General features: G+C 43.8%; 1 protein-coding gene across 1 annotated transcript in view; it reads left to right on the forward strand.

Annotated features, from left to right (window-relative positions):
- Positions 1-25,565, forward strand: part of ARHGAP18 (Rho GTPase activating protein 18) — a 544,764-nt gene that overhangs the window by 197,965 nt on the left and 321,234 nt on the right. The window contains exon 5 of the mRNA XM_069234821.1: positions 16,169-16,332. Coding sequence (XP_069090922.1) covers positions 16,169-16,332 — 164 coding nt within the window. The remainder of the gene's footprint in view (positions 1-16,168; positions 16,333-25,565) is intronic.

Consider the following 25,565-nt stretch of genomic DNA (forward strand, 5'->3'; position numbering starts at 1 on the left):
CCCTGTAAAGCAATAGAAGTGAATTAACACATTGATTTCATAACCTTTCACATCAGATACATCTACATAGAAAAGACTGGGCAATTTTTATACTCTGAATGAGTCTCTAATTCAACAGTGTTAGCAATTTGATGTGGCATGAGTTCTACTCATGTAAAAGATGCACGGTCCACCTGAAAGGTTTGCTGGAAGATAAGCAAAAGTCAGAGTTCCATACGAGAGGGAAAAAAATAAATAAATCACAGCTTAGTTCCAGTGGAAGAATGCAATCAAACAAGTTGAACTTGAACTGAATGCGCAGTTTGCGCAAAATGGATCCATGGTGCTGGCACTTTACTCAGCCAGGTTCAGGTTGGGGATTCGGTCCCTTCCCCGACCCCACACTCACACACCGGAAGGGGGACCACACAGCACACTCAGGGACAGTGGCGAAACGTGGTAGGATCTGCAAAAGAAACAAGTATGACTTTTCTTGCAAATAACATTTTTCATTTAAACTGCACCCTTCCTCTTCCTTTCCCTGTTTTATAATCAGTAGGACGTTTTTGAGGCCCTTTGTTATATTTTCTGCAGGTTCTGGAGGATCACTTGGGGCTTCAGCCCACACATCAGCACTGAGGTTTTTATCTGCTGCGCCACAGCTTCCCTTTTCTTGCACTGTCAGAAGGGCTGGGGCAGACTCATTCTTTACCAAACCTCCATTCACTGCACTTTTGTCAATTTGGGCCATTCTGTCTCCAATTTGTATGAATGAATCAGATTCTTTTCTTGGTATCAGCATCATTTCGATTTTTCCTTGGTAATTTGCAGCAATCACTCTCCCTAAAACCTGATCAATTTGCCATTTCTGATCTGGTAACTTTCCTCTCCCCAACTGCTCTGTGACTGCTTGCATGACAGACTGCTTTTGTGCGTGCTGCACAGTTTTTATCAAATCTAGGGGAATGTGCATCTCTCTCATCTCTGCCCACCTGTAAGTGGCTTTTTCTCTCAGCTGTTCACATTTCTGGGGCACCCACTTAGCCATCCCCACTAAGGCAGAATTCTGGGTGTACACTTCTCTCTCTGAATTTTTCTCATTAGCATCTGCAAGGTAATTGAACCAGTTAGGTGCTAAAACATTAGCAATGAACCAAAAATCAGCGTAAAAATGACACATCTCACGTAGCTCTTGCTTTAAAATCTGACACACATTATACAACGCTGTTCCTTCTACTGTGCCAGAAAACAACATTTCAGTCAATGAATCATTAGTAAAACAAACATGCTTTTTATCTTCAGTGGACACGAGTTCAAATGGTGCACACAATTTCATTGGTAACTCTTTTATCTGTGGTACTCTAGCCCTGTCTTGCAAGTACCAGATCCATTGTATGATTCTAGCTAGGGGCACTATTTTCTTTCCTTGTTCATGATTTAAATGTACATAAGTATTTCCTTTCACTGCGCAAAAACCTAAAGTCTGCATTATTTCATTTGCCAAATCACAAGCGCGCAGCTGCATATAATTTTTCACAGTGACCATATACAAAAGTGTTAGGATTTCACTCAAATGAGGGCTATTCTTTTTCCAAAAATCAAACAAGCTAATGAAAGTCGGCTCTTGCTCTAAAATCTTTCGTTTTACTTGTGCATTTTGCAACGGTAACTCGTAAATCACATTCTGGTCTCTCTCGTCCGTGTTATCAGTTAAGGAATGCGCTTTCACTGCCAAAAACCCTGGCTCACACGAAAACTCAGTGCAGCTCGGAGCTGTCTTAACCCCCTCATTACTGGAATGGGACAAGAAAGATTCCTTTTTATAACTTTCAGTCGGGCTAATTTGCTCACGTAAATTCCTCTTTTCATGTTCCAACTTCCTACATTTCTCCTGCATTTCTCTGTAAGCAGATAAAGGTATCCAAACCTTTCTGTCATCATTACTTCCAAAAGACACGTTTTCTACATATGTACAACAGGAATTATTTCTCAAAACACCATCAGGCATTTTAGCTACACATGCATTTTCTTCTGTAATTCCCCAAACAGAAAACAATTCACAGTTTTTCTTAGCACCATCAGGCAGTTTATCAACACATGTATTCTCAGACATGGTCTGCCGTGCTACTGTGATTCTCCAAACAGAAAACAATTTCTGTAATTCTCCAAACAACAAAAAAACAATTACACTTTTAAAGTGTGCACTTAGAAATCTACCAACTCGTCAACACCCTCTTAATCACCTCTTAATGACCGACCCCACGACTCCTGGTACCAATTGTAGTGCTTTTTATCTTTCTAGTTTCTAAGCACTAACATAACACAACAGAAATGCACTTCTGAGGTCAAAGAAGACTTTTATTGTTGTTAATTCTTCCCCAACCACAATATTTTATGTATGACGAATTAGTAGCTTTCAAGTCCGCGTTAATCAAACAAAATATATCAGTTTGCAATATACACAGCAGGTTATATTTATAAGATATTGAATGCAAAGCAAAACAAATACTTCACCGTCTGGGAACTATCTACAGCTTCATCTTTCTAAGGTCTGCAAGCTGATGACCCCTGTCAGGCGCGGGAAAGAGATTCATCTACCCACACGGGATTGCTGGCAGCTGGCGCCAAGCTCCAGCACGAGGTCCGGCAGATTCGAATCTGACCCTCTGCAGCCTGTTACATTCGTTACAAAGGTGTGCCCCCTCCTCTCAGACCTGGGAAACTGAGCAAGCCTTTTGGAGACTGGCCAGGTCTCCAAGACTACTCCTGTTCCCAAGCTCAAGCAGAGAGAACAACACCCATGTACTCTCTCTTATCATGTCTAGTCTACTGTGAGAACAAAACATCTTGGTTCATCTTGTGCAAAAACACAGCTTGGAAAAATACAGCTTGGATTCTCAACTGCAATGTCTAACTCCACGTTAAAGGCAATGGGCAGCTAACCTAAATATCAAATGCAATGTCTAGTGTCATATCAAAGCCAACAGGCATCTAAGCTGAATACAAAATGCAATGTCTTATATCATGTCAAAGCCCATAGGCAGCTGAGCTGAATATAAAATGCAATGTATAATATCATGTCAAAGCCAATAGGCAGCTGAGCTGAATATAAAATGTAATATATGATATCATGTCAAAGCCAATAGGCAGCGGAGCTGAATACAAAATGTAATGTATAATATCATGTCAAATCCAATAGGCAGTTAAGCTGAATACAAAATGCAATATATAACATCATGTCAAAGCCAATAGGCAGAATATCTAATAGCATGTCAAAGTCAATAGGCAGCTAAACTGAATACATCATGTCAAAGCCAATAGGAATGCAATGTCAAAGCCAATAGGTGGCTAGACTGGATACAGCATGTCAAAGCCAATAGGCGGCTAGACTGGATACAGCATGTCAAAGCCAATAGGCAGAATACAGAATGTAATGGCTAATGCAATGTCAAAGCCCATAGGCGGCTAAACTGAATACAGAAAGCAATGGCTAATGCCATGTCAAAGCCCATAGGCGGCTCAACTGAACAAAACATACCATGTGCTACTGGTGAACATTGAGCAACTAATATGCGCAGTGGTGAAACACAAAGTCATTGGTCAAAACAAAACTTTATCAAATGGCAGTACACCATCCACAAACGGTTGGATTGGTGGAACGGTACAACCGAACGATAAAAACCCTACTGAAGAAAGTAGTGCAGGACTCAGGGAGAGACTGGGATCAGAAATTACCACTAGTGTTATACGCTATCCGAACCCATGAACAGACCTCAACAGGCCATAGCCCCTTTGAGTTGGTGTTTGGACGGCAGCCCCGGTCTCTCCTAGACATGGCCATTGAAACATGGGAAGAGGAGGCGGAAGAAGGAGGAAGGCCGTTATTAGAATATGCCCACAACTTACGGGCCCAACTACAAAGGTTATGGGAAGAGGTTAGAGTAAATATGGAACAAGCCCAAATAACCCAAAAACAGTATTATGACAGAGGAAGTAAATTGAGGGTTTTACAACCAGGAGACCAGGTTCTGATAATGCGTCCCACGTCCGAACAAAAATTGCTTGCAAAATGGCAGGGTCCATATAGGGTACTTCGAGCAGTTTCTCCTGTCACTTATCTGATTGAAATCTCGGTCAATCCTAAAAAAAAACAGATTTATCACATAAATCTCTTAAAAACTTGGAAAGAGCCAGACAACTCCGACGTTTCCGAAGGAATGGGTCGATTCCTATGTCCTAGTAAAAACTTGAATATTGAGTTTTGTCCCCTCGAACACAACGATGGGGAAGGGCTACCCACAGTGAATGAAGCCTTGACGACTCTAGAAAAGGGGCAGGTATATAGCCTACTAAAGCACTTCCGCAATTTCTTTTCAGTAACGCCGGGTAAAACCACCTTGATATATCATAGAATAAGGACAACCCCAGGTAAAATTGTTAGGTTACGTCCGTATCGTATCCCCGAGGCAAGGAAACAGATTATGGAGGACGAAATCCAGAAAATGCTAGAACTAGGGGTGGTGGAACCCTCAAATAGCCCCTGGTGCTCCCCAGTCGTCCTGGTGCCGAAACCTGACGGTACTATCAGATTCTGTATTGACTTCAGAAAGCTTAACGAAAGTTCACTGTTTGACACGTATCCAATCCCTAGAGTAGATGACGTCCTAGAGAAACTTGGAAAGGCAAAATATATGTCCACCATAGACTTGACTAAAGGGTATTGGCAGATCCCGCTAGCCCCGGAGGACAAAGAAAAAACGGCTTTTGCAACTCAGTCCGGTCTTTATCATTTCACCGTGCTACCATTTGGACTTCATGGAGCACCAGCTACGTTCCAACGGTTAATGGATAGGCTATTAAAACCATTTCCTAGTTTTGCGGCAGCCTACCTAGACGACGTAGTCATCTTTAGTGAAACATAGGATGATCATCTAATCCATTTACAACAGATATTCCACACTCTCCTCTCGCAAAAGCGGGTTTAACTGCCAACCCCAAAAAGTGCGTTATAGGAAAACCCGACATATCATACCTAGGGTACAACATCGGCCAAGGGACCCTTCAACCCCAAACTAAGAAAGTAAATGCCATTCTGAATGCGCCTAACCCTAAAACAAAAAAAGAATTACGCTCGTTCCTAGGATTAGTGGGCTACTATTGAAGATTCATACCGGAATATTCCACCCTTGCCGCTCCCCTCACGGATCTATTGTCTAAATCACACCCTAACCAGTTAGCACCTTTTTCGGATCATCAGATGGCTAGTTTTGAGCAATTGAAATCCTATCTGACCAAAGAGCCCATATTACAGTGCCCTGATTTCTCGAAACCCTTCCATCTGTACACTGATGCCTCCGACGTAGGACTGGGGGGGGTTCTGGCTCAACCCGACGGGGACGGTAGAGATCACCCCGTGGTATATGTCAGTAGGAAGCTGTTTCCCCGGGAACGTCACTATCCCACCATCGAAAGGGAATGTTTGGCCATCAAATGGGCCGTGGACACATTGCAGTATTACCTATTGGGTCGGCCTTTTGTTCTTTTTACGGATCATGCTCCCCTCACTTGGTTGTCCGCACATAAAGATACAAATTCCCGGATTCTGAGATGGTTCCTTGAACTACAACCGTTTTCTTTTCAGGTCCGCCACCTTCCAGGGTCCCAGCAGGCCCCGGCTGATTATTTGTCCTGGTTCCCCGATTCCACCGCGGTCCTCGAACAGGACCGTTCATGGGGAGAGGTGTGTGACCGGGTATCCCCGTTCACTCCGGCACAAAACACTACAGGTGACGTATCGGAATCGTCCGATACGTCACTTCCGCGTTTCCACATTACCGGGGAAACGCGTCCAGAGCGAGGCGGGCGTCATGCCGTTGCCAGGGGAACCAGTGAGGATTTCCGGGTGGAGCGAGTAAACAGCCGGGGTGCGGCGCCAAACGGGGAAGAGACCGCGGAGAGAGCAGAGGAGAGGAGCGCCGAGAAAACAGAGGAGACACTCGAAGCGGAGGACCTCTACAGAGAAGGCCAGACAAGGACTGGAGGCAGAGGAGATCCCGTGCACAACGAGGTGCTGGAACCAGAAAGCCCTGCCAGGAGAAATCGACGGACGGACCGCCCTAACGCCAGCCACGACCCTGGAGGGTCGTGGCTGAACAAGGTACGGTTCTTTTGGACTCATAGAGGGGGCACCAATCTAAAGGGGACTGGGGAGGAGACCTAGAGAAGGGGAAGGGTGGAACGGGAGGAATTTAAGGGGCACGGGACAATCATGTGTGAGACACTTTTTGACACAATCCCAGTCAGTGGTCACGTCGTTCCCACAACTCCTCACTCGCACAATCTACCCCCCCCCCCTCTTACCTTTTCCCCAGTCAGTAATAATACCAGGAGAGAATAGACGTATTAGACCACTATCCTTACCGTAGCGTTTTCTGTCCTTCTGTTTCCGGTATCACCCCTGGAACCAACCGAGAGACCAGCAGAGCCACTACCTGAAAGAGAAACAAGAAGAAACAGAGAAAACCACCAGTCAAGGAAGAAGACGAACAAGATCCTAAATTCAAAAAACCAACCCTACCGAACCTATAAACATTATTCCCCTTTAATTTGAATAAACCACTTACCTGAGCCATACCAACGCCTCTCCGTTGCCTTTATACTGTTCGATCTGTCACAGGGTCCCTGGACCCTTATGAATACCAGGATGACCCTATTTTGGACTGGGCAGAGGAGTTGGGCGAGGCCAGTGGCCTGGACACTTCTCCAGATGCTAGCATGCTGTCTCTTTCTACTGCGGCTACAGCGGAGGGAGCGACTTATTCTATGGTGGTCAGTAGGGCTGCTGAGGTCCTTGGCCTTGAGCTGCCTACTGTTTAGGTCAGGTCAAATCTCCTGACGGAGGTGTTTCAGCAAGAGCTTCCACATCTGAGCCCCTTGTGCTATTTAATGAAGCCCTCACCGATGTCCTTTTGGGTACTTGGTCCAAACCCAACACAGGGGCTCATATGAACAGGACTATCTCACGCCGCCATTGGCCCACCCCAAACAACTCTAAATTCCTGTCCCAATACCCCACGCCTGAGAGCCTTGTCATCCAGGCATCCTCTTCCTTGGGTGCATTCCCTTCTGCACCCCCGATACAGAATCTAAAATCTTGAACAATTTGGGAAGAAGATGTTTTCTTCCTCTAGTCTCACGCTGCGGTCTGTGAACACCGCATGCCTTTTGAGCTGCTTTACCCACTCTGTGGAATACGGACGCGCAGGTTCTGCCGCAGATACTGGAGGAGGCACGTGCTATTGTCTCCCAAGCTGCCACCGATGGGAGAGATGCGGCAAAGTTCATGATCAGATGTGGGCTGGACACAACTAACTCTCTAGGTTGATAAGTTGCAACAACGGTGGCCTTGAGGCGCCACGCCTAGTTGCGTACTTCTGTTTTTTCGGGGGATGTCCAACAGACTCTTATGGACATGCCCTTTGATGGCTCCTATCTCTGTAGAGATAAGAAGAACTCTTCTTTAGAGAGGTTCAAGGACTCGCGGGCTACGGCTCAGTCCCTCTGCCTTTCCACTGCCCCTCCCTCCAACAGTCCACCTTTCGCTCCTTTTGTGGCCATGGAAGGAGCTCCCTGTTGCATCCCTATCCTAGCACCATACCACTCATGCTGTTCAGCCGCTGCGTGGCTGGGGATAAGGAATCCCACGTTGGTGTGGAACAGAGAACCAGAGGTCTGCCCAGTCCACCCCTGTCCCTGCTGCAGCCTCCAAACCCTCCTAGTCTGTCCCCTCTCCCCTCACCCCTCACTCCAATCCAGTTGGCGGCAGGATTCGCCATCACCTTCCCCACCGGGAATCCATCACTACGGACAGGTGGGTTTTGCAGATCGTTGAAGGGCTACTCCCTCCCCTTTGAATCTGCCCCACCAGCCATGCCTGGCTCTCTTGGCCAAGGTAGCTATAAAGAAGGTCCCTGCGCCAGAAGTAGGTCGGGATTGTTATTCCCGCTACTTTCTGGTGCCCAAAAAGGACAAGGACTTAAGTCCCATCCTAACCCTTTGGGACTCGATTACTTCCTCAATAAGGAGGAATTCAAAATGCTCACCCTGGCTCAGGTCCTGTCTTCTTTGTACCCAGGAGACTGGTTGGTAGCGTTGGACTTATAAGGATGCTTATTTCCACATTCACATCCTGCCTGCCACATATGTTACCTATGTTTCGTGGTAGGTCACGAGTACTTTCAATTTACCGTGCTCACCTTCGGCCTTACCTGCGCCCCTCGGGTGTTCACGAAAGTGATGGTGGTAGTTGCAGCTCATCTGCGCAGGTTGGGGGTCTCAGTCTTCCCCTTCCTCGACGACTGGCTGTTGAAGGTGGACTAGCCCCAGAAAGTAGTCTCCCACTTTGAAACTATGGTGAGCCTCCTGCATATGCGGGGGTTCACTATAAATGTGCCGAAGTCACACCTGACTACCTCTCAGACGCTCCCTTTCATCGGAGTTGTTCTGGACACCATGCAGTTTCGGGCCTATCCTCCTGAAAAGCGAGTCCAAGATATTCAGGCTATGATTCTGATCTTTCATCCTCTGTCTTGGGTTTCGGTGAGACTGACTCTGAGGCTGCTCGGCCTCATGGCCTCCTGCTAGTGACATATACCAGATGGCATATGCGGGTTCTGCAGAGGGACTTGAAGTTCCAGTGGGTGCAACATCAGGGAAATCTCTCCAACATGGTCCAGATCTAGGAGGGGACTGCAATAGACCTGCAGTGGTGGCTTTCAAATCCACATTGGGTCCACGGCAGGCCCCTCTGCCTTCCCCAGCCAGTTCTGTCCATAGTGACAGATGATTCACTTCTGGGATGGGGCGGCCACACGGGAGAGGCGGAGATCAGAAGCCTCTGGTTTCCAGCGGAGTCTGGGCTCCATTCCACTCCTCTGGAGCTCCAGGCAATCAGGCTTGCGTTAAAAGCATTTCTACCCTCTCTCAAAGGGAAAGTAGTGCAAGTGTTCACAGACAACACTACTGCCATGTGTTACTGCAACAAACAGGGTGGAGTAGGGTCCTGGACCGTTTGTCAGGAGGCACTATGCCTCTGGGCATGGCTGGAACATTTGGATGGTGGTTCAACATATGGCGGGCTCTGTGAACGCCAGAGCATTCAAACTCAGCTGTCGATACATAGCCGATCATGAATCCGGAGGTGGCGCAAGCTCTCTTTCAGCAGTGGGGAGAGCCTTGGTTAGATCTGTTCACCTCCACAGAGAACACGCAATGTCAGCTGCTTTGCGCGCACTCACTGCCGCACTCGCAAGGAGACACTTTTAATCTTGAGTGGAACCCCGGCCTCCTTTCCACCTATACCACTTCTGCCCAGAATTCTCAAGAAGAGCCGGAATGACTGGGCCCAAGTTGTCTTGGTGGCTCCGGACTGTGCACAGAGAGTATGGTATCCCAAGCTATTGAGCATGGCCATGGGTCCTCCACTCAGACTGCCTCTTCAGGAGGACCTTCTGTCGCAGCAGCAGGGGACAGTTCTCCACCTGAACCTGTCCACTCTCTGCCTTCATTCGTGGAGATTGAACGGAGGTAGTTGGCAGCTTTTGACCTTCCACCGAAGTCTGTGACGTTATCTTGGCAGCCAGGCATCCCTCTACCTAAACGGTATATGCCCGTCGTTGGCATACATTTTGGCATGGTGTTTCACCAAATCTGTTGAACCCCTCTCTGCTCCTCCTTCTGAGGTTCTTTTGTTCATCCTTTCTTTAGCCCAGACAGGCTCTGCTTTGGGCACCCTTAAGGGTATTTATCGGCTATTTCGGCCTTTCTTAGGTTACCTGATCAGCCCTCACTCTTTAAGTCTCCTATTGTCAATTGATTACTTAAAGGTCTCACCCATTTATTTCTTCCCACTCCATTTATCATGCCTCAGTGGGACCTCAATCTTTTCCTTACTTTCTTAATGTGTACTCCATTCGAGCTGATGCAAAATTGCCCTTTACGGCTCCCCACTTTTGAGACTGTTTTTCTTGTTGCCATCACTTCTGTTCACAGAATGAGTGAGCTTCAGGCTCTTTCTTCAAAGCCCCCATGCTTGTCTGTGCACCCTGAGAAAGTGGTTGTTGTGCACTGAGGCTTCCTTCCTTCCCAAGGTTGTTACGCCTTGTCATGTAGGCCAGTCCATCACCTTGTCTACCTTTTATGCGCCCACACATCTTTCTCATGAGGAGGAGAGACTTCACCATCTGGACCCAAAAAGAGCGTTGGCGTTCTGTCTAAATCGCACTAAAGATATCCAGGTGGACGATCAACTCGTTGTGGGATATGTAGGTGCGAAGAAAGGGAAGGCAGTGCAAAAACATACCATCTCTCGATGGGTACTTTTTTGCATCAAGATGTGCTATGCTTTGGCCAAGAAGCAACCCCCTGAGGGCTTGCATGCTCATTCTGCCAGAGCAACTGCTGCTTCCACTGCGTTAGCTGGATGGAGTTCCTGTTCGGGGTGTCTGCCCGGCAGCTACATGTGCATCCCTGCATATGTTTGCTAAACATTAATGCCTGGACAGTAAGGACGGCTACTTTGGTAATTCGGTAATGCAGGACTTCCTAGTATGATCTTTGTTCGCACCCCGCCTCCGAGGATGGCATTGCTTGGGTATCTATTCTGTGGTAAGGAATCTGCATCTAGAAGTATCTATCAGATGTACAAGTTACTTACCTTCAGTAAAGATATCTGGTAGAGACCTATTCTAGTTGCAGATTCCATACCGGCCCACCCATCCTCCCAGCTTGAGAACTGATTTCTACGGACAGGGATTCCCCATTCAGGGCCTTAGCTCTGGCGCACTAATCCCAGTGGTCTTCGCGGCTCTGCGCGTGGAAAGTTGTTAAAAGAAACTGACGTCACTGCGCTGAGGTGGCGTCTATGTACTGCTCCCGACTTCATCACGGCGACAATGACGCCCGCGAAGTTGACCAACGCCATCTACTGACGCACAAGGGTATTGCTTGAAGAAAAAATCTCCAGATCCAATCTGAACCCTGGGGGAAAATTCTAAGGTAAGGAATCTGCAACTAGAATATGTCTGTACCCGATATATCATTACTGAAGGTAAGTAACTTGTACGTTTGCCCTCATCTCTTTCACCTGACACTGACTTACTCTATGCCTCTTTTTATTCCAGACTTGTGATACTCTCCCTCCGAACAGCATTCAAAAGGCATGAATTCATGCACCCATTCATTTTCATTATATCCTGGGTAATGTACGCCTTAACCCACAAGAATTGTGTAGTTTTGTTTTGTCATTTGCCTGTTTGGTTTTTCTGTTAAGGTTCGCTCTCACTTAGGCGAGACAGATTGGCTTTGCAAGTGCTTGTTGTTGAATAGTTCAAAGCATAAGTTTAATCTGAAGCACTCTGTTTTCAGCTTTAGGGCCCAGCAAACCACCAAGTATACGGAAAAAAAATATTTTGCCCTGTACTTTCATCTTGTATTAATTTGTTGATTCTTTCTTTTTTTCCTAAACAGATGTTTTGCTGTCAAATAGCCCTTCTTTAATGCCCTTAAACGACATTATGCTCAGTGGGGACGGGCAGTACCATTTTAATTTTATGTTTATCGATTTTAAATATTGTGTAATTGTATCAAATAAAATTGTAGAGAAATAAATAGCAAAAAATAAGAAGTTTCTAAGCTGCCATAGAGTTTTCTCCTTAGGTAGCAGCTCATCAAGCAGATATTCAGACAGGCATAGCCTGTCTCTGTGTTTGATATTCAGTGCCTCATTACGGGTTTGGCGGTCATGAGACTGCCAAACTCGCGGTGGCGGTCTAACTGCCGCAGACCCGGTGGTAAAGACCGCCGCATTACGAATTGTGCGATTTGGCCGAAGCCAAACCGCCACAATGCAGCTAGTCCAGTCGGACTGCTGCGGCCGGCGGTAGGCCTAAGGCTTGCAGCTGTATTAGGAAGCAGTGAACTGCCAGACTTGTTGAGGGGGTCCCTCAGCCACAAAAACCCTGGTGGTAACGCAACTGGTGACAGGAATCCCCGTTCCTATCGCCAGCACGTGCATCCCACACACATACAGACACCTCCCCCTCACCCATCCACACATCAGTACAAACACCCGCTCTCACACTGACACACACCCCCACTCGCACTCACACATACGCACCCCCTCCGCAGTCATTCACACCCCCACCCTCCTATGCAGGCATTCACACCCACACCCCCTTCGCACACTCATACATTTACACACTCCCCCGCTGCATATGCATACATGCACACACACCCCATCCGCACACTTGCACTCACCCCCTCATCCGCACACAGGCACACACACCCTCATCCGCACACTAGCACAGCTCCCTCATCCGCACACTTTCGCCCCCCTCATCTGCAGACTTGCACCCCCATCCGCACACTTGCTCACAACACCCCCCTCATCGCCATGCACCCACAGACACCCCCACTCACTTGCAGAATTGCACACATGCACCCCCTCATCCGCACAGACCCCCAACTCACTCGCAGACTTGCACACATGCACCCTTTCATCCGCACACGTCCACACAGACGCCCCCACTCAAATCAAATCAAATCAATCTTTATTCGGATATTACTCCATAAAATATATACAATTCCAATTAAAAACAAAGATAACATACAATAAGATATTTCTAAGCATTATTAATAAATAGATAAAATCCTTAATTTCAACAAATTTTACCATTATTCATTCTTGTAGTGGAGGGTTTCTAAGTGCATACATTTTACCTCTGTTCTATAGCATATAAAATAAATGTTATCACTGCATGACATTTCTCTTTAGTATCCAATTTACATAAATAATTAAAAGCTTGTCTACAATAAAATAATTTGTTAATGACAAAAAGAGGTTTTAAGAAACATTTCTTAACATCATGATAAAATCTGCAAGATATAATTAAGTGCATCGTGAATGGTGCAAATCGTCCCCCACTGGGACACTTTGGTAAATTTTTACTCCAAATCCTCATCTTTGGGAAAGCTATTAATTAAAAAGTGCAATGTCCTAAAATGCATCCAAGTTCAATAAAATCTGTCTTGGATATTTGAGACTAGTAATAAATAGATTTGAATTGTCTCATTGGCTTCAGTCATATAAAGTGCTAATGTTGATTTCCTACATTCTCTATTTTCCCTCCGCTCCATTAATTGATTTTTCAATTCTTTTTTGCTGAATTGAAGAATAATACCCGGATCGTCTAGATTTGAATCCAGATTTATACTTTTCAGCAATTTTTTTAAATGCACAAACCATAGAATTCTGACCCAGTGTTCTATTGTGAGGCAGTCTTTAATAATCTCTTTTGTAAATAGAGTCCCTTCTTTAGATCAAATGCCGTGCCATGCCAATAAGACAATAATATATATAGAGTCTTCCACATAGGGACAGCCCAATTCCCTATGTACCATATAAGTAGAAGTGGTATTTGGCACGCCAAGTAGTCAACAGAGGAATTTATTCTCTAGTACTTGTAATGACTGAATCTCGGGCTTTGAGACCCAAAGGATAGAACCATACGTGATGGTATTAATTGTTTTGCTTTACCAATTTTCCTTGAAAATTTAAAACTGGCCTCTGTTGCACTGATGTACTTCATCTTAGTTATTTCTAGATGTTGTTTCCAGTGGCCTATGTTAGAATACTGTACACCCAGATATGTAAAACTATTTACCTCTTCACATTTGTGGCCCTTAATAATATAAGTTTTCTTTCTGGCTTTTCCTGGGCCACAAGTCATTACGACAGTTTTTTTCAAAATCAGACACATATCTCTACCCTCCATAAACTTTACAAAACCCTCAATCAGCCGCTGCAGCCCGTTTGCGGTTTGTGACAACAGTACCGAATCGTCTGCATATAGAAGGACTGGGACAGGACTTTCCCCTTTTTTAGGTGTATCAATTGCCAGATTTTTTAAGTGGGCATCTACCCCATTAATATAGAGGGAAAATAGAAGGGGAGCTAAAATGCAGCCTTGACATATGCCTCTCCCAATCCTGAAGCCTGGGGTACATTCAACATTTCTTCCATACCTCACTTGCACTGTTAAATGGTTGTACAATTGTGCCACAAAGCTGATTATATCTGGGGCGCACCGAGATCTATTCAAACTTTCCACAGCTTTGCATGGTTCACTAAATCAAAAGCACTGCTAAGATCTGCAAAGCAGAGAAGCACATAACTCTTTTTTGCTATTGTATATTTACTTGTTATTAAATTGAGATTTATACACTGTTCCAGTGTACCAACCTCCGGTCTAAATCCCAATTGGGCCTCCGTAAGTATCTGTTTATCGGTTGCCCAAGACTCTAATCTTTCTATGAGTATTCTCCCTAATAATTTGATTGAAGAGCCTAAAAGGGAAATAGGTTGGATAGCAGTTAGGGTCACCACAGTTTCCATTTTTAAAAATAGGAACAATTGTGCTTCAGTCGATGAGGTTAGAATATATCTCTTTGCCACACTCAAAAAAACCTGCATCAAAATAGGGCACAATCAATAAAGAGGGATCCCCTGTGCCATGTCTCTTGTAGGCAGATTATAAGTGTGAAAAACGTATTATGGTCTGCCATTCCTTATCAGCCAGTTTAGTTCTTACCCCAGCTATGTTCCACGACATAAAGGTAATTGAGTCCCTTGTTAAGGACCTCCTGTCAATCTCAACATCACCATTACAGCTCAGGGTATTGGATTTTGACTCTATAGTGATGATTGGTGTTTCATCTGGAGCAAACAATCCTATTCTATTCATATCCTCCTGCTGTCAATCCAGATCCTCCGTGTTACTCGGGGGATAAATCGATTGGAACATTCTAAGTTGTCATGCCTATCCACATTACTGGGCACTTCCCTTGTATCCCCTGAGCATCTTGCACCTAGAATATTCCCCGTTCTAGAGAAGTATCCTAGTGGGACAGCCATTATCTGTCTTCTCATATTTTTGCAAGTTTGATGTCTTTTATCTAAATCCAATAGTAATTTACCCACAAAACGAGGGTCACGGTTGGATTTCCACCCGTAAATGGGCGGATATTCGAATTGACTACTCTTATGGCAGTCTTTGGACCATCAACACTGGCAGTCTTTTGGCGCCCGCTACTTCAGCGGTTTTGTGGGAAGACTGTTGAAGTAGTAATGATGGCCTCAGAGTCTGTGGAAACATTTCAAACAGAAAAACATATCTTTAAATAATAGTGGAAGTTTAATTTAAGGTGTGATAAGTGTATTTATTGACCTTCACATACTAAGATTAATTGAACAATGAAAATTATGTAGCTGAGCACAAAGCACTTTGACCGTAGTTGCTAAATGGGGGGTCATAACCATTCAGTCTCGGAATTGCACAATATGCAGTCCTGGACCCAAATTCTGGTTTCCCCACTGTTCCAGATTGGGTGAGCCATGGACCATTGCTTTGTTTCACTATGTATTATTTTCCATAACCATCCATTTTGAGAACACGTTAAAGTAATTCAGTACATGATATCTGTTGTACAAAAACACTAATATATTAAATATAAAACGATAGCGTTTCATATTTAGTACAATATAGGCAATATAAATTGAGAACGTGGCAAACGCTCAGCTTTTGGATAATTTGTGGCAACGTTGTCAGGACATGAGGTGTTTTTTGACATTCCAAGCCTAAAAAAATAGTACTTTAAATAAGTGTCGGTCAATTCAGTGACAATCATATGTACTTAAGTAAGACTCTGAGAAATATTCAAAATATATTCTTTCCGTTTTGAAGTCGTTATCATATTTTGTCATGACATTTGTTGCCTGCTTTATTTCTTTTGAGGTCTAGTTTTTACCTTGGCACTTGTCTGTTTCCCCCTGTACCCTCAGAAATTTTGTGTCTCTTATGCTTTTTGGGAATATTATGACAGCGTGTTCTAGGTAGATAAAAAAAAAAAAAAAAACATTTCTACCACATTGACTTTACTGCACCTGTAGAAGCATATACTAAAGCACCAGCACGTCACTGTGGGTGGAAAACTGTCATGTTACTTCTTACGTACAACTGTTTGTAAATGCAAAAGGACCAACGTATCTACAAAATGTAATGTTTCTGTAGAACAGAATCAATGTCATGAACAAGACACCATGATAATTTCTGAATAAATTATTTATTTTCAGATAAGACAATTAAGTTTGATGTCAAAGAGAATATGGGTTCATTTGAAGACGTTCCTGAAACTGCCATAAACCTGGAAGTTTCCTTTGCAGAGCAAGCAGCCAATTTCAAAGATGCGTCGAAAGACACGAAGCAAGGGGACAAAGAGGATGATACCCAGCTTCCAGTATGTCATTTTCTTTCCCTCTGTTTCTCAGTGTGCTTATGTTGTAATTGAGCTATATTTGCTTCAGTAAGTTGGCCTAGTGACAGATTTTTATCTATAATAAACTACACATATACTATTTTCCAGTCCTTGATACAGGATTTCAGATTTTGAAAATTCCTTTCTTCTGAACAGATGCTATTTCATCTATATTCATACAGTGGAGTCATTTGTGGTTTTCCACTGAAGTTTACAGCCAGTCTTCTGTTAGCTCCATCTGGAGAAGAATAAGGCCATTCATCTCTGACATTGTAATGAAATTTCCTACCCTCCAGTATGAGGTAAATGCCACTGTTTATACTTTTGTAGAGGGAGAGACATCCTCCCCTACCAGCATGCACCCACTTGTAGCCAACAACCCAATTATAAGGCATTGACAGTGGCAGGGATGGTGTCAATCAGAATGAGCCAACCCATCCTCTTCCAGGGGTCCACCAGATAAGGACTCTGTCATAAATGTGTGCACACACTTAATTTTTGGGTAGGATGGCGGTGATGCACGCCACTATAGAATTGTCAGTCTCTCCGGATCGCTACCTCCCCAGGAGTATGAGGAAATCTTGAGCCCCACTAAGGAAGCACCTGCTCCTGTCACACTTGAACTCTAAGACGCACTTTTAATTCCTAGGGTTTCTTTCCATGGTATGTGCAAGCATCGCTGACAAATGCTGTATTCCAGTCATTTCATTGCTAGTTCTGCATACTTGCCATAAAGTAGCCACAATAATATGAGATCCACATTACAGTAACACGTTGCTGCAGGCGACTAATTGATGTAATTGCTAGTCCTGACTACCACTTCTCACTACTGAGTCATTGTGCCAATAATCTGAGATTTCTGAGGGAAGGAACTAGATAGATAATTTTGTACGTCTAATTTGTAACTTCTGCCTGCTGTTTTTGCATCATGTAATGTCTTTCACTGTAGTGACCTTACTGCCAAATTATTTCATGCAATAGCAAAAGAGAGATACTGTGGGCATTAGTAACAAATCAAACTTCAGAGCCATAACTATTTTCAATCTCTAGTACCTAGTGAGTACAGATCACTTTTGGTATGATATATTATTTTCAATTCAATTTTTAGAGATTCGACAGCCGCCCAGAACCCTTCTTAGTCTTTTTGTAACTAAGCAAATACAGGGACACCCTTGCTTTTACTATTTTGTCAAAATTTATGACGTTTCAGCGGATAAAGTAGGTTTTGTCCCCCCTGTTAAGATCCCAGAACTTTAAAACTTAAAATGATTGATCACCTCATTATAGTGCATATATCTTACTTGTTTCACTTAAGACTTGTATGCACCACTATGTGCAGCTGAATATAAATTGTTACAGCTGAGGTAACAGTGTGTTGTTTCTCTTGGTGATTTCACAGTTCATCATGTCTAAATGTTACATTTATTGTAACATTGCATGTCTGCCTACTTCTCATGACAACATGACTAAACATAGCAAATGTGATGAATGATGTCAGTGATGACTCAACTACACATTGCATCACTAGGTAAAATGCATTGCTTCCTTCAATATGATTTAGTGGCCTATGTGTTCAGGAATGCTTGAAAATAAATGATTTTAAGTAAGGGAGTGATCCGGTTTTTGTTAGATGCACACTATTTAGTTAGGTACTTTGGTGCACACAGCTACCAGTTTACATGTGTACAATAGTTTCTCTGTAGCAATAGTCTGTTGTTGTTTTCAATAACAAGGCCAAATACTTAGCTTAACCTTTCCAATCTGGCAGGGAATGCTAGGCACACAACATTTCACGCCAAGGGTATGTCAGTGAATGTTGTAGTTATTTGGATAATGATTTTCAGTAAAACGTATCAAAGCTTGAATATGTTATCCTTTAATCCAAGTATGGGTCCATAGGAGAGGAGCTATATTAATGTCCATACCTCCCATGTAACTCGCGCTGGGCAGAAAGGTTTTTGGATTTGTTTAGCTTGGCCATGGCTAAAAGCTGTATAGATAACAATTTGAAACAATTTGGAAAAACTAATCATTGTATGCAATTCTTTACTTTGAACCATGAACACTAGTGCAGGATACAGATAAAGTTCTTAATTTGTTCCATCCTCTGCAAACATCTTCATGGGCATCTGTGAGTCTCATGCTTAAGTAAACCTCTTTTTGGGTAAGCTACATCGCTGAGTTTTTTAGGTTGGTTTATAGGGAGACAAATAATGGACACATTTACTGTTTTATCAGTAGCTTGCATTGGGGCATCAAATTCAGTAACAGCAATGCAAAGTACAAACCAATTCTACCTTTCCTGGATGCTCTACTCTGCATACATGAATATACAATATCAGCCAATTTCTACAAGAAGCCAACAGTTGTTTATCTGTAATTACATTTGATTGCTTGCCATCCACATCACAGACCTAGCATCAACTACAGTCAAATATTCATTAATAACAAAACTAATAAAAACTTAAAATAATGTAGCTTAGTAATGTATTTCAACTGGGGGTTTATCCTTCGTATACCACACCGATACCACTAATTTAGGAAAAGTCAGCCTATGATTGATTCTCACCCAAATCAATTGTTAAAGCTTTAGCTGCAAATTTCACGTAAGTAAAGTTATTATTTTTTTATCAAATTCTCAAATGTCTATCAATTTACCTATACTTTTGCTATGTTTTTTGATAAAGTACACAGTTATAAATTCTGACTCTATAATGATGCCATTCTGAAAGATGCAGTGTGTAAATAATTTTCAATCTAATGCCATCAGCAGTCATATTACTGGATGACCTTATGGCATGAGACAACATGTTAATTGCTAATCATCTTGTGTCATTTGTTTGATTTTATGCCAGCCATATCAAATTATACAACACCTCCATGCACACTTCATAAATCACAAATTAACTACTAAACAGTGTGTAGCCAATCATTTAAAACATACAGTACAATCAGTGTTGGCCATGAAGATTGTGTATGAGGGAAAATGTCTTCAAAGTAGAACTACTTGACTCCAGATAAAAGGCTATGACCCGCCTTTAAATCATTGTGTTTAGAAGACATGCTCATCTGACACTCTTGTAAGTGATTATGAGGAAAACATAGTTAAACTCTTTTCTGGATATACCTGTCCATGAACAGGTCTCTTCACAGCTTTCCAAATTGCTGGCCATTCCAGTGAGTCCAGTCCATACCTTTGAATGTGCTACATGTTGTAGAAAAATCCCCAGAAGTCAATTTTGTCAGGATTCCTATGCAAATCTACTTCCCTTTTATGGTTAAAAACTCAATCCCCTACCCCTCTTTATGCACTCAAGCTTGTTTCTCCCAACCTCTTCGTTAACTGCCTTTTTAATACCTTTCTCTACCGTCACCTTTACTCCAGCTTTACCCAATTAACATGCCTATATTCTAATGCCTCTTACCATAGTTAAAGCTATTATTCTGCTGATGTTGTAGTACATCTACCGCCAGCCATACCCTAATAAATCTATTCAAACTATCCCCATACCTCTTTTCTTACCTAAGCCCAAGACACTCTATCCTTACCTACGACCTAGCACATTTTTCCCTGCATATTACTTAGTATTATGACCACCATCTGTACCTATTAATATTAAAAAATTTAAACCTGAAAGCCTCTACCTAATGTTACCTATATCCTATATCCTATTACCTCTACCTCTAGCAAACCCTCCTACCTTTATCCTGTACCTAAACCTTGGAACCTCTATACCTTTTACTCTGTTACTCCAGCTGTTTTTTTTTCTACTTGCATGTATTCTTAGGCTGTTTTCTTGTTCAGTGTCCCTTTTCCTGGTGGGTTTTTATCATTGAATGTCCTAAAACATTTCAGGTGAAAGGGTTTTCCTCATTTTAGAAATTCATTGAAACTTAGTTTCACTAGTCTGTGGTTGTCGGACTGATGCTGTCCATTTTACTTATCCTCGGAAATTAGGTAACACTGTCAGTAACAGCTCCTACAGAGCTCTCTCAGTCTCCAAACACAACACGGATCAGCATTGCTTCAAGAGTTCCATTGAAATTCCTGTTGATGCTAATTTTTGAAAGTGTGAAATAGAGGATCCACTTTAATGTTAATGCTTTTTTTTTTTTTTTTTTAACTTCATCATGGTTAGAAATGGGGTCTCTGGTTGGTAGTCAGTTTGCACTCTATCCAAGTAGGGACCCTCACTCCAATCGGGGCAAAGGAATTACACTACTAAGACAACCCCTGCTCACTCCCTTGGTAGCTTGGCACAAGCAGTCAGGCTTATATCAAAGGCAATGTGTAAATTATTTGTACCAACACACACAGTAATACAGTGAAAACACTATAAAACGGACACCATACCTGCTTAGAAAAATAGGCAATAGGTATTTAAATCAAACAAGAACAAAACAACATAAATCCAACATGTACCAGGCCAGATATGAATATTCAAGAGAATAGATTCCTACTCCATAGAAAACAATGGAAACGTTGTTTTTACACAAAGTACCTGGTTTGCGTCAACAATAAAGCTGCACTGGCTAACGTGTGTCGGAAAACTCAGCAATGCGTTGATTCCTTACTCGCAAGTCAGGTCATGTGTCGTTTCTTCTCTGGTCAGGTAGGCAATGCATCGTTTTTCTCTCCTGCAAGAGAGCGATGTGTACATTTCTGCACAAAGCACTTCGAATCTGCTCAGGTTCATGATTACTTTGACACCCAGCGATGATGCATGAGAAATCCGGCCGCACAGTGAAGGAAAACTGCGCTGCATGGGGTTTGCATTGTTTTCAGCAGCTGCAAGCTGCACCATTTCTCCAGCCACAATGCAGGTGATGCGTCGATTTCCCACCTGCGATGCATGTGGTGCATTTGTTTCAGCAGCAAGGCGGGTGGCGCGCCATTTGTACAGCCGCGTTGCAGGTGGTGCATTGACATTTTCCCCGCACGGCATCCTGTGCGCGAGGATTTCTGTCCTTGATCTACCAGCTTCACCTTTCAAGGGCCCAGGGACTAGATAGAGCACCACTTGGCAGGACAGGAGTCTCAGCAGAGAGTCCAGTTGCTGGCAGAGTAAGTCTTTGATGGCCCTGAGAGTTCAAAACAGGAGGCAAGCTCAGTCCAAGCCCTTGGAGATTCTTCACAAGCAGGAATTTACCACAAAGTCCAATGTTTGTACTCTTTCAGGCAGACGCAGCAACTGCAGGCCAGCCAAGCAAAGCACAATCACATACAAAGGGGCAGTACTCCTCCTCCATCTCTTCAGCTCTTCTCCTTGCCCAAGGCCTCTTGGTTCCAGAAGTAATCTGAAAATCTGGGGTTTTGGGTCCACTAGTCATACCCCTTTCTGCCTTTGAAGTAGCCAAACTTCAAAGGAAAGTCTCTGTTGTTCACATGATCCTGCTTTTCCCAGTTCTGGCTCCAGACTCACACCAGGGGGTTGGAAACTGCTTTGTGTGAGGACAGGCACAGCCCATTCAGTTGTAAGTGACCACTCCTCCCTCCACTCTATCCCAGATGGCCCATCTGGGTATGCAGGCTACACCCCATCTCCCTTTGTGTCTTTGTCTAGAGGGGATTAACAAACAGCCCAACTGTCAGTCTGACCCAGACAGTGAATACAGAAGCAGGTAGAGTCACAGAATGGTTTAAGCAAGAAAATGCCCACTTTCTAAAAGTGCCATTTTCCAACTGACAACTTAAAAGCCAACTTTACCAAAAGATGTATTTTTAAATTGTGAATTCAGAGACCCCAAACTCCAAATTTTTATCTGCTCCCAAAGGGAAAATGCACTTAAAAGATATTTAAAGTCAGCTCCCATGTTCACCCATGAGAAAGATAGGGCTTACAACAGTGAAAACAGAATTTGGCAGTATATCACTGTTAGGACATGTAAAACACATCAGTACATGTCCCCTCCTTTAACATACACTGCATCCTGCCCATGGGGCTATCTAGGGCCTACCTTAGGGGTGCCTTACATGTATAAAAATGGAAGGTTTGAGCCTGGCAAGTGGGTCCAGTTGCCAGGTCAAACTGGCAGTTTAAAACTGCACACACAGACACTGCAGTGGCAGGTCTGAACCATGTTTACAGGGCTACTCATGTGGGTGGCACAACCAGTGCTGCAGGCCCACTAGTAGCATTTGATTTACAGGCCCTGGGAGCCCGTAGTGCACTTAACTAGGGACTTAGTAAATCAAATGTGCCAGTCATGGAAAAGCCAACTACACGTGCATTTTACACTGGGGGCACATGCACTTTATGGCTGGTCAGCAGTGGTAAAGTGCCCAGAGTACCGAAAATAGCAAAAACAGTGCACAGTAAAAACATAGGAAGCAGAGGCAAAAAAGATAGGGGAGACCACGCCAAGGATGCCAGGTCTAACAATCACCAAAAAAAGCACTCTCATATAACTAAATGTCCAAACGCTATAGTGTAAATGTAGTTGCTCTTCACTCAAATTGTCTGAGCCATTTCCTAAATGTGTAATAACATTTTACATAGTCTGTAACAATCGTGCATTCTACAAGTCATGCATGCTGGCCTAGGCTTGCACCACAAGGGTCACTGCCTTCCAAACTAGTGGTAGCAAGGCACTACATAAGTGCTAAATTTAGTACAGCTATCTTGTTATGATTTATTTAGATAATACTAAGAAAAACTGCTTGACCCGTGAGTTAACAGAATGGGCTGTTGCAGAAAAGCATCTCTTGTGAGGGTGCGGAGTAATGATGTGGCAGAGGATGGTCTGTAAACTTGTGGGATTATACAAAAAATGTGTTTCACAATGTTTAGGTCTGCCATTCACCTTCTGTACCAGGCATAATGTATGCAAAGGGGGCGTTCTAAGAGATTTCTTTGTGTCATGTTTCAGCACTTTTAACGCCTGCTCTGAGCAGGAGTTAAAAGGAGGCTCTCATTGGTTACAGTGGGTCACTGGGTGCTTCGCAGGCTTAGCGTGCACATTTTTTATGCTAATCCTGTAAAGCGTCAAAAAGTCTGACGCTAGTTCCCTAACGACTGCCATGGTGTGCTGTATGTTAAATACGCTGCATACATGGTGCAGTTAGGTTGGGTGCTAAGGGGCGCAAGAAAAGTGATCCAGCACTGGTTGCAATGCCACTATTTATAAATATGCAAGAATGACGAACCTTGGTGTTCCACATTATGATGCTGGCAATCTGAACGCCAGTACACCACCGCCAGGATCAGAGATTCTGACGGATTGGTGGCGGTTCAAGTTGCGTTCATCGACGGTGGTGCTGAGTTGGGCACCGCTGTGGTTATTACGGCTAGCCTTTCTGACATCCTTTACATGGTGGGTTAACTGGCATGAAAAGGCTGGTGGAAAGGCAGGGACGGGCCCCAATGGGGCATCTGCACTGCCCATGCTACAGCCCCTGCTGTCAGCACTCTCGGAATGGGCTCTGTCTGAAATGGTGCTTTGTGCTGTAGCCTTGGCCTCTCTCTGAGAGCCGAAGCCAATGCCGAAGCCAATGCCATCACACTGTTTCCGTCAGACAGCCTGGTTGAAACATCATAATACAGCAGTGGGGAAGGCGTTGGCTTGGCGGCGGGCCCCCTTCTACATATTGTCGATCTGGCGGTTGATCTTCCGTTATCGTAATCAGGCCCTAATTCAGACCCTTTTGAAGAATCTGCAGATACAGTATGAAGGCCCAAGGGCAGTCATAGTTTTGGAGCAGAGAGAATTGCAAATACTATACTTTGTGCTAAGGGCCTGAGGTGCATGACAGTAGACTGTGACCCAGGGGTACTAAATGAGAGTATTGGGCTCTGAACAAGCGTTATGGCCACTGGGCAGAATCGCAGGACATACCCACCAGGCACTAGAGACTTGGCCAAAGGCACTGCTTTTTTGCAAGTGACTGTTGGGCTTAACCAGATGCTGTGCCCAGCAAGTACTGTAGGCAGGGGCACTGGGAATAGAGCTTGGCCCGTAGCCTTGTCCATTTACTGCTATGTTTTGCAGGCAAGGGTACTAGTTACAGGGTATGGCAATATCTTATAGGTTTAGTGGTTACTGTCACGAGGGGTACTGAATGCTGGCTATAAGTCAGGCCCTGTGCTAAATACTTGCAGAGGATCATTGCAGACCTTACCCCGTGGTCTCTGACAGTAATTGGAAAAATACATCTTTACACAATCTAAAATTCTACCGCAGTAAACACCCAGAAATGCAACCTCAATCCCACCGCGCATGTTTGGCCTTGGAAGTGAACAGAATCAGGTTGGATACTAAAGAAATATTAGATCGCAGACCATGCTCAAACCTATCGGTGTTAGTTGGTGAAAAATAAAATATTGCCAACTAAAGTGTAAAAAAATAAAAAGTCAAATTAAATGAGTGGGTCCAAAACACAATAATGTAAACGTGAACTGGTGTAACCCTACCCTTCTCAGAAATTGAATTCTCAGCCAAAAATACGTTCCAGTATTTCTAGGATGCGCTAATTCCTGTTACAATGCACAGGTTGTCTTGTGATGTTATGCTTGACCTACTTAATTACAAGTTCAGGTATATTTTTCGCATTTGTTATCATGTTGTTTTAATTTGTCTAGTTTGTTTCTTCAATAAAGCAGCATTCTGAGAATGTATTCATGTTTGCAAGTTCACATTTTTTATCTCTAAACGTGTGCTGAAATTGGTATTGATTGCACGTCTACAAAATATTACAACTGCTTTATTATTACAATGTGATAAATTATGTGTGTGTGTGTATATATATGTAAATATATATTTGTATAGATATAGATATATATATATATACACACACACACACACACACACACATAGATACATACATACATAATCAATCAGTATTTGTAAAGCGCGGCTACTTACCCGTGAGGTTCTCAAGGGGCTGGGGGGGGAGGAGCCTCATCCGAAGAGCAGTGTCTTGAGGTTCTTCCTGAAGATGGTGAACAACGGGCTTTGTCTGTGGTGCAGTGGGAGGTTGGTCCAGCTCTTCGCTGTAGTGGAGGTGAAGGATCGTCCTCCGGCGGTGGTTTTGCGGATGCGAGGGATGGTGGCCTGGGCCATCTGGGCGGAGCAGAAGGATCTGGCGCAGGTGTGGGAGGAGACGCGTTGGTTTAAGTAGGCTGGTCCTGCATTGTGTATGGCCTTGTGCTTGTGGGTGAGAAGCTTGAAGGTGATTTGCTTCTCGACCAGTAGCCAGTGGAGGGTCCTCAGGTGTT

Source organism: Pleurodeles waltl, chromosome 5 (assembly GCF_031143425.1).
Source record: "Pleurodeles waltl isolate 20211129_DDA chromosome 5, aPleWal1.hap1.20221129, whole genome shotgun sequence".
Taxonomy (NCBI): domain Eukaryota; kingdom Metazoa; phylum Chordata; class Amphibia; order Caudata; family Salamandridae; genus Pleurodeles; species Pleurodeles waltl.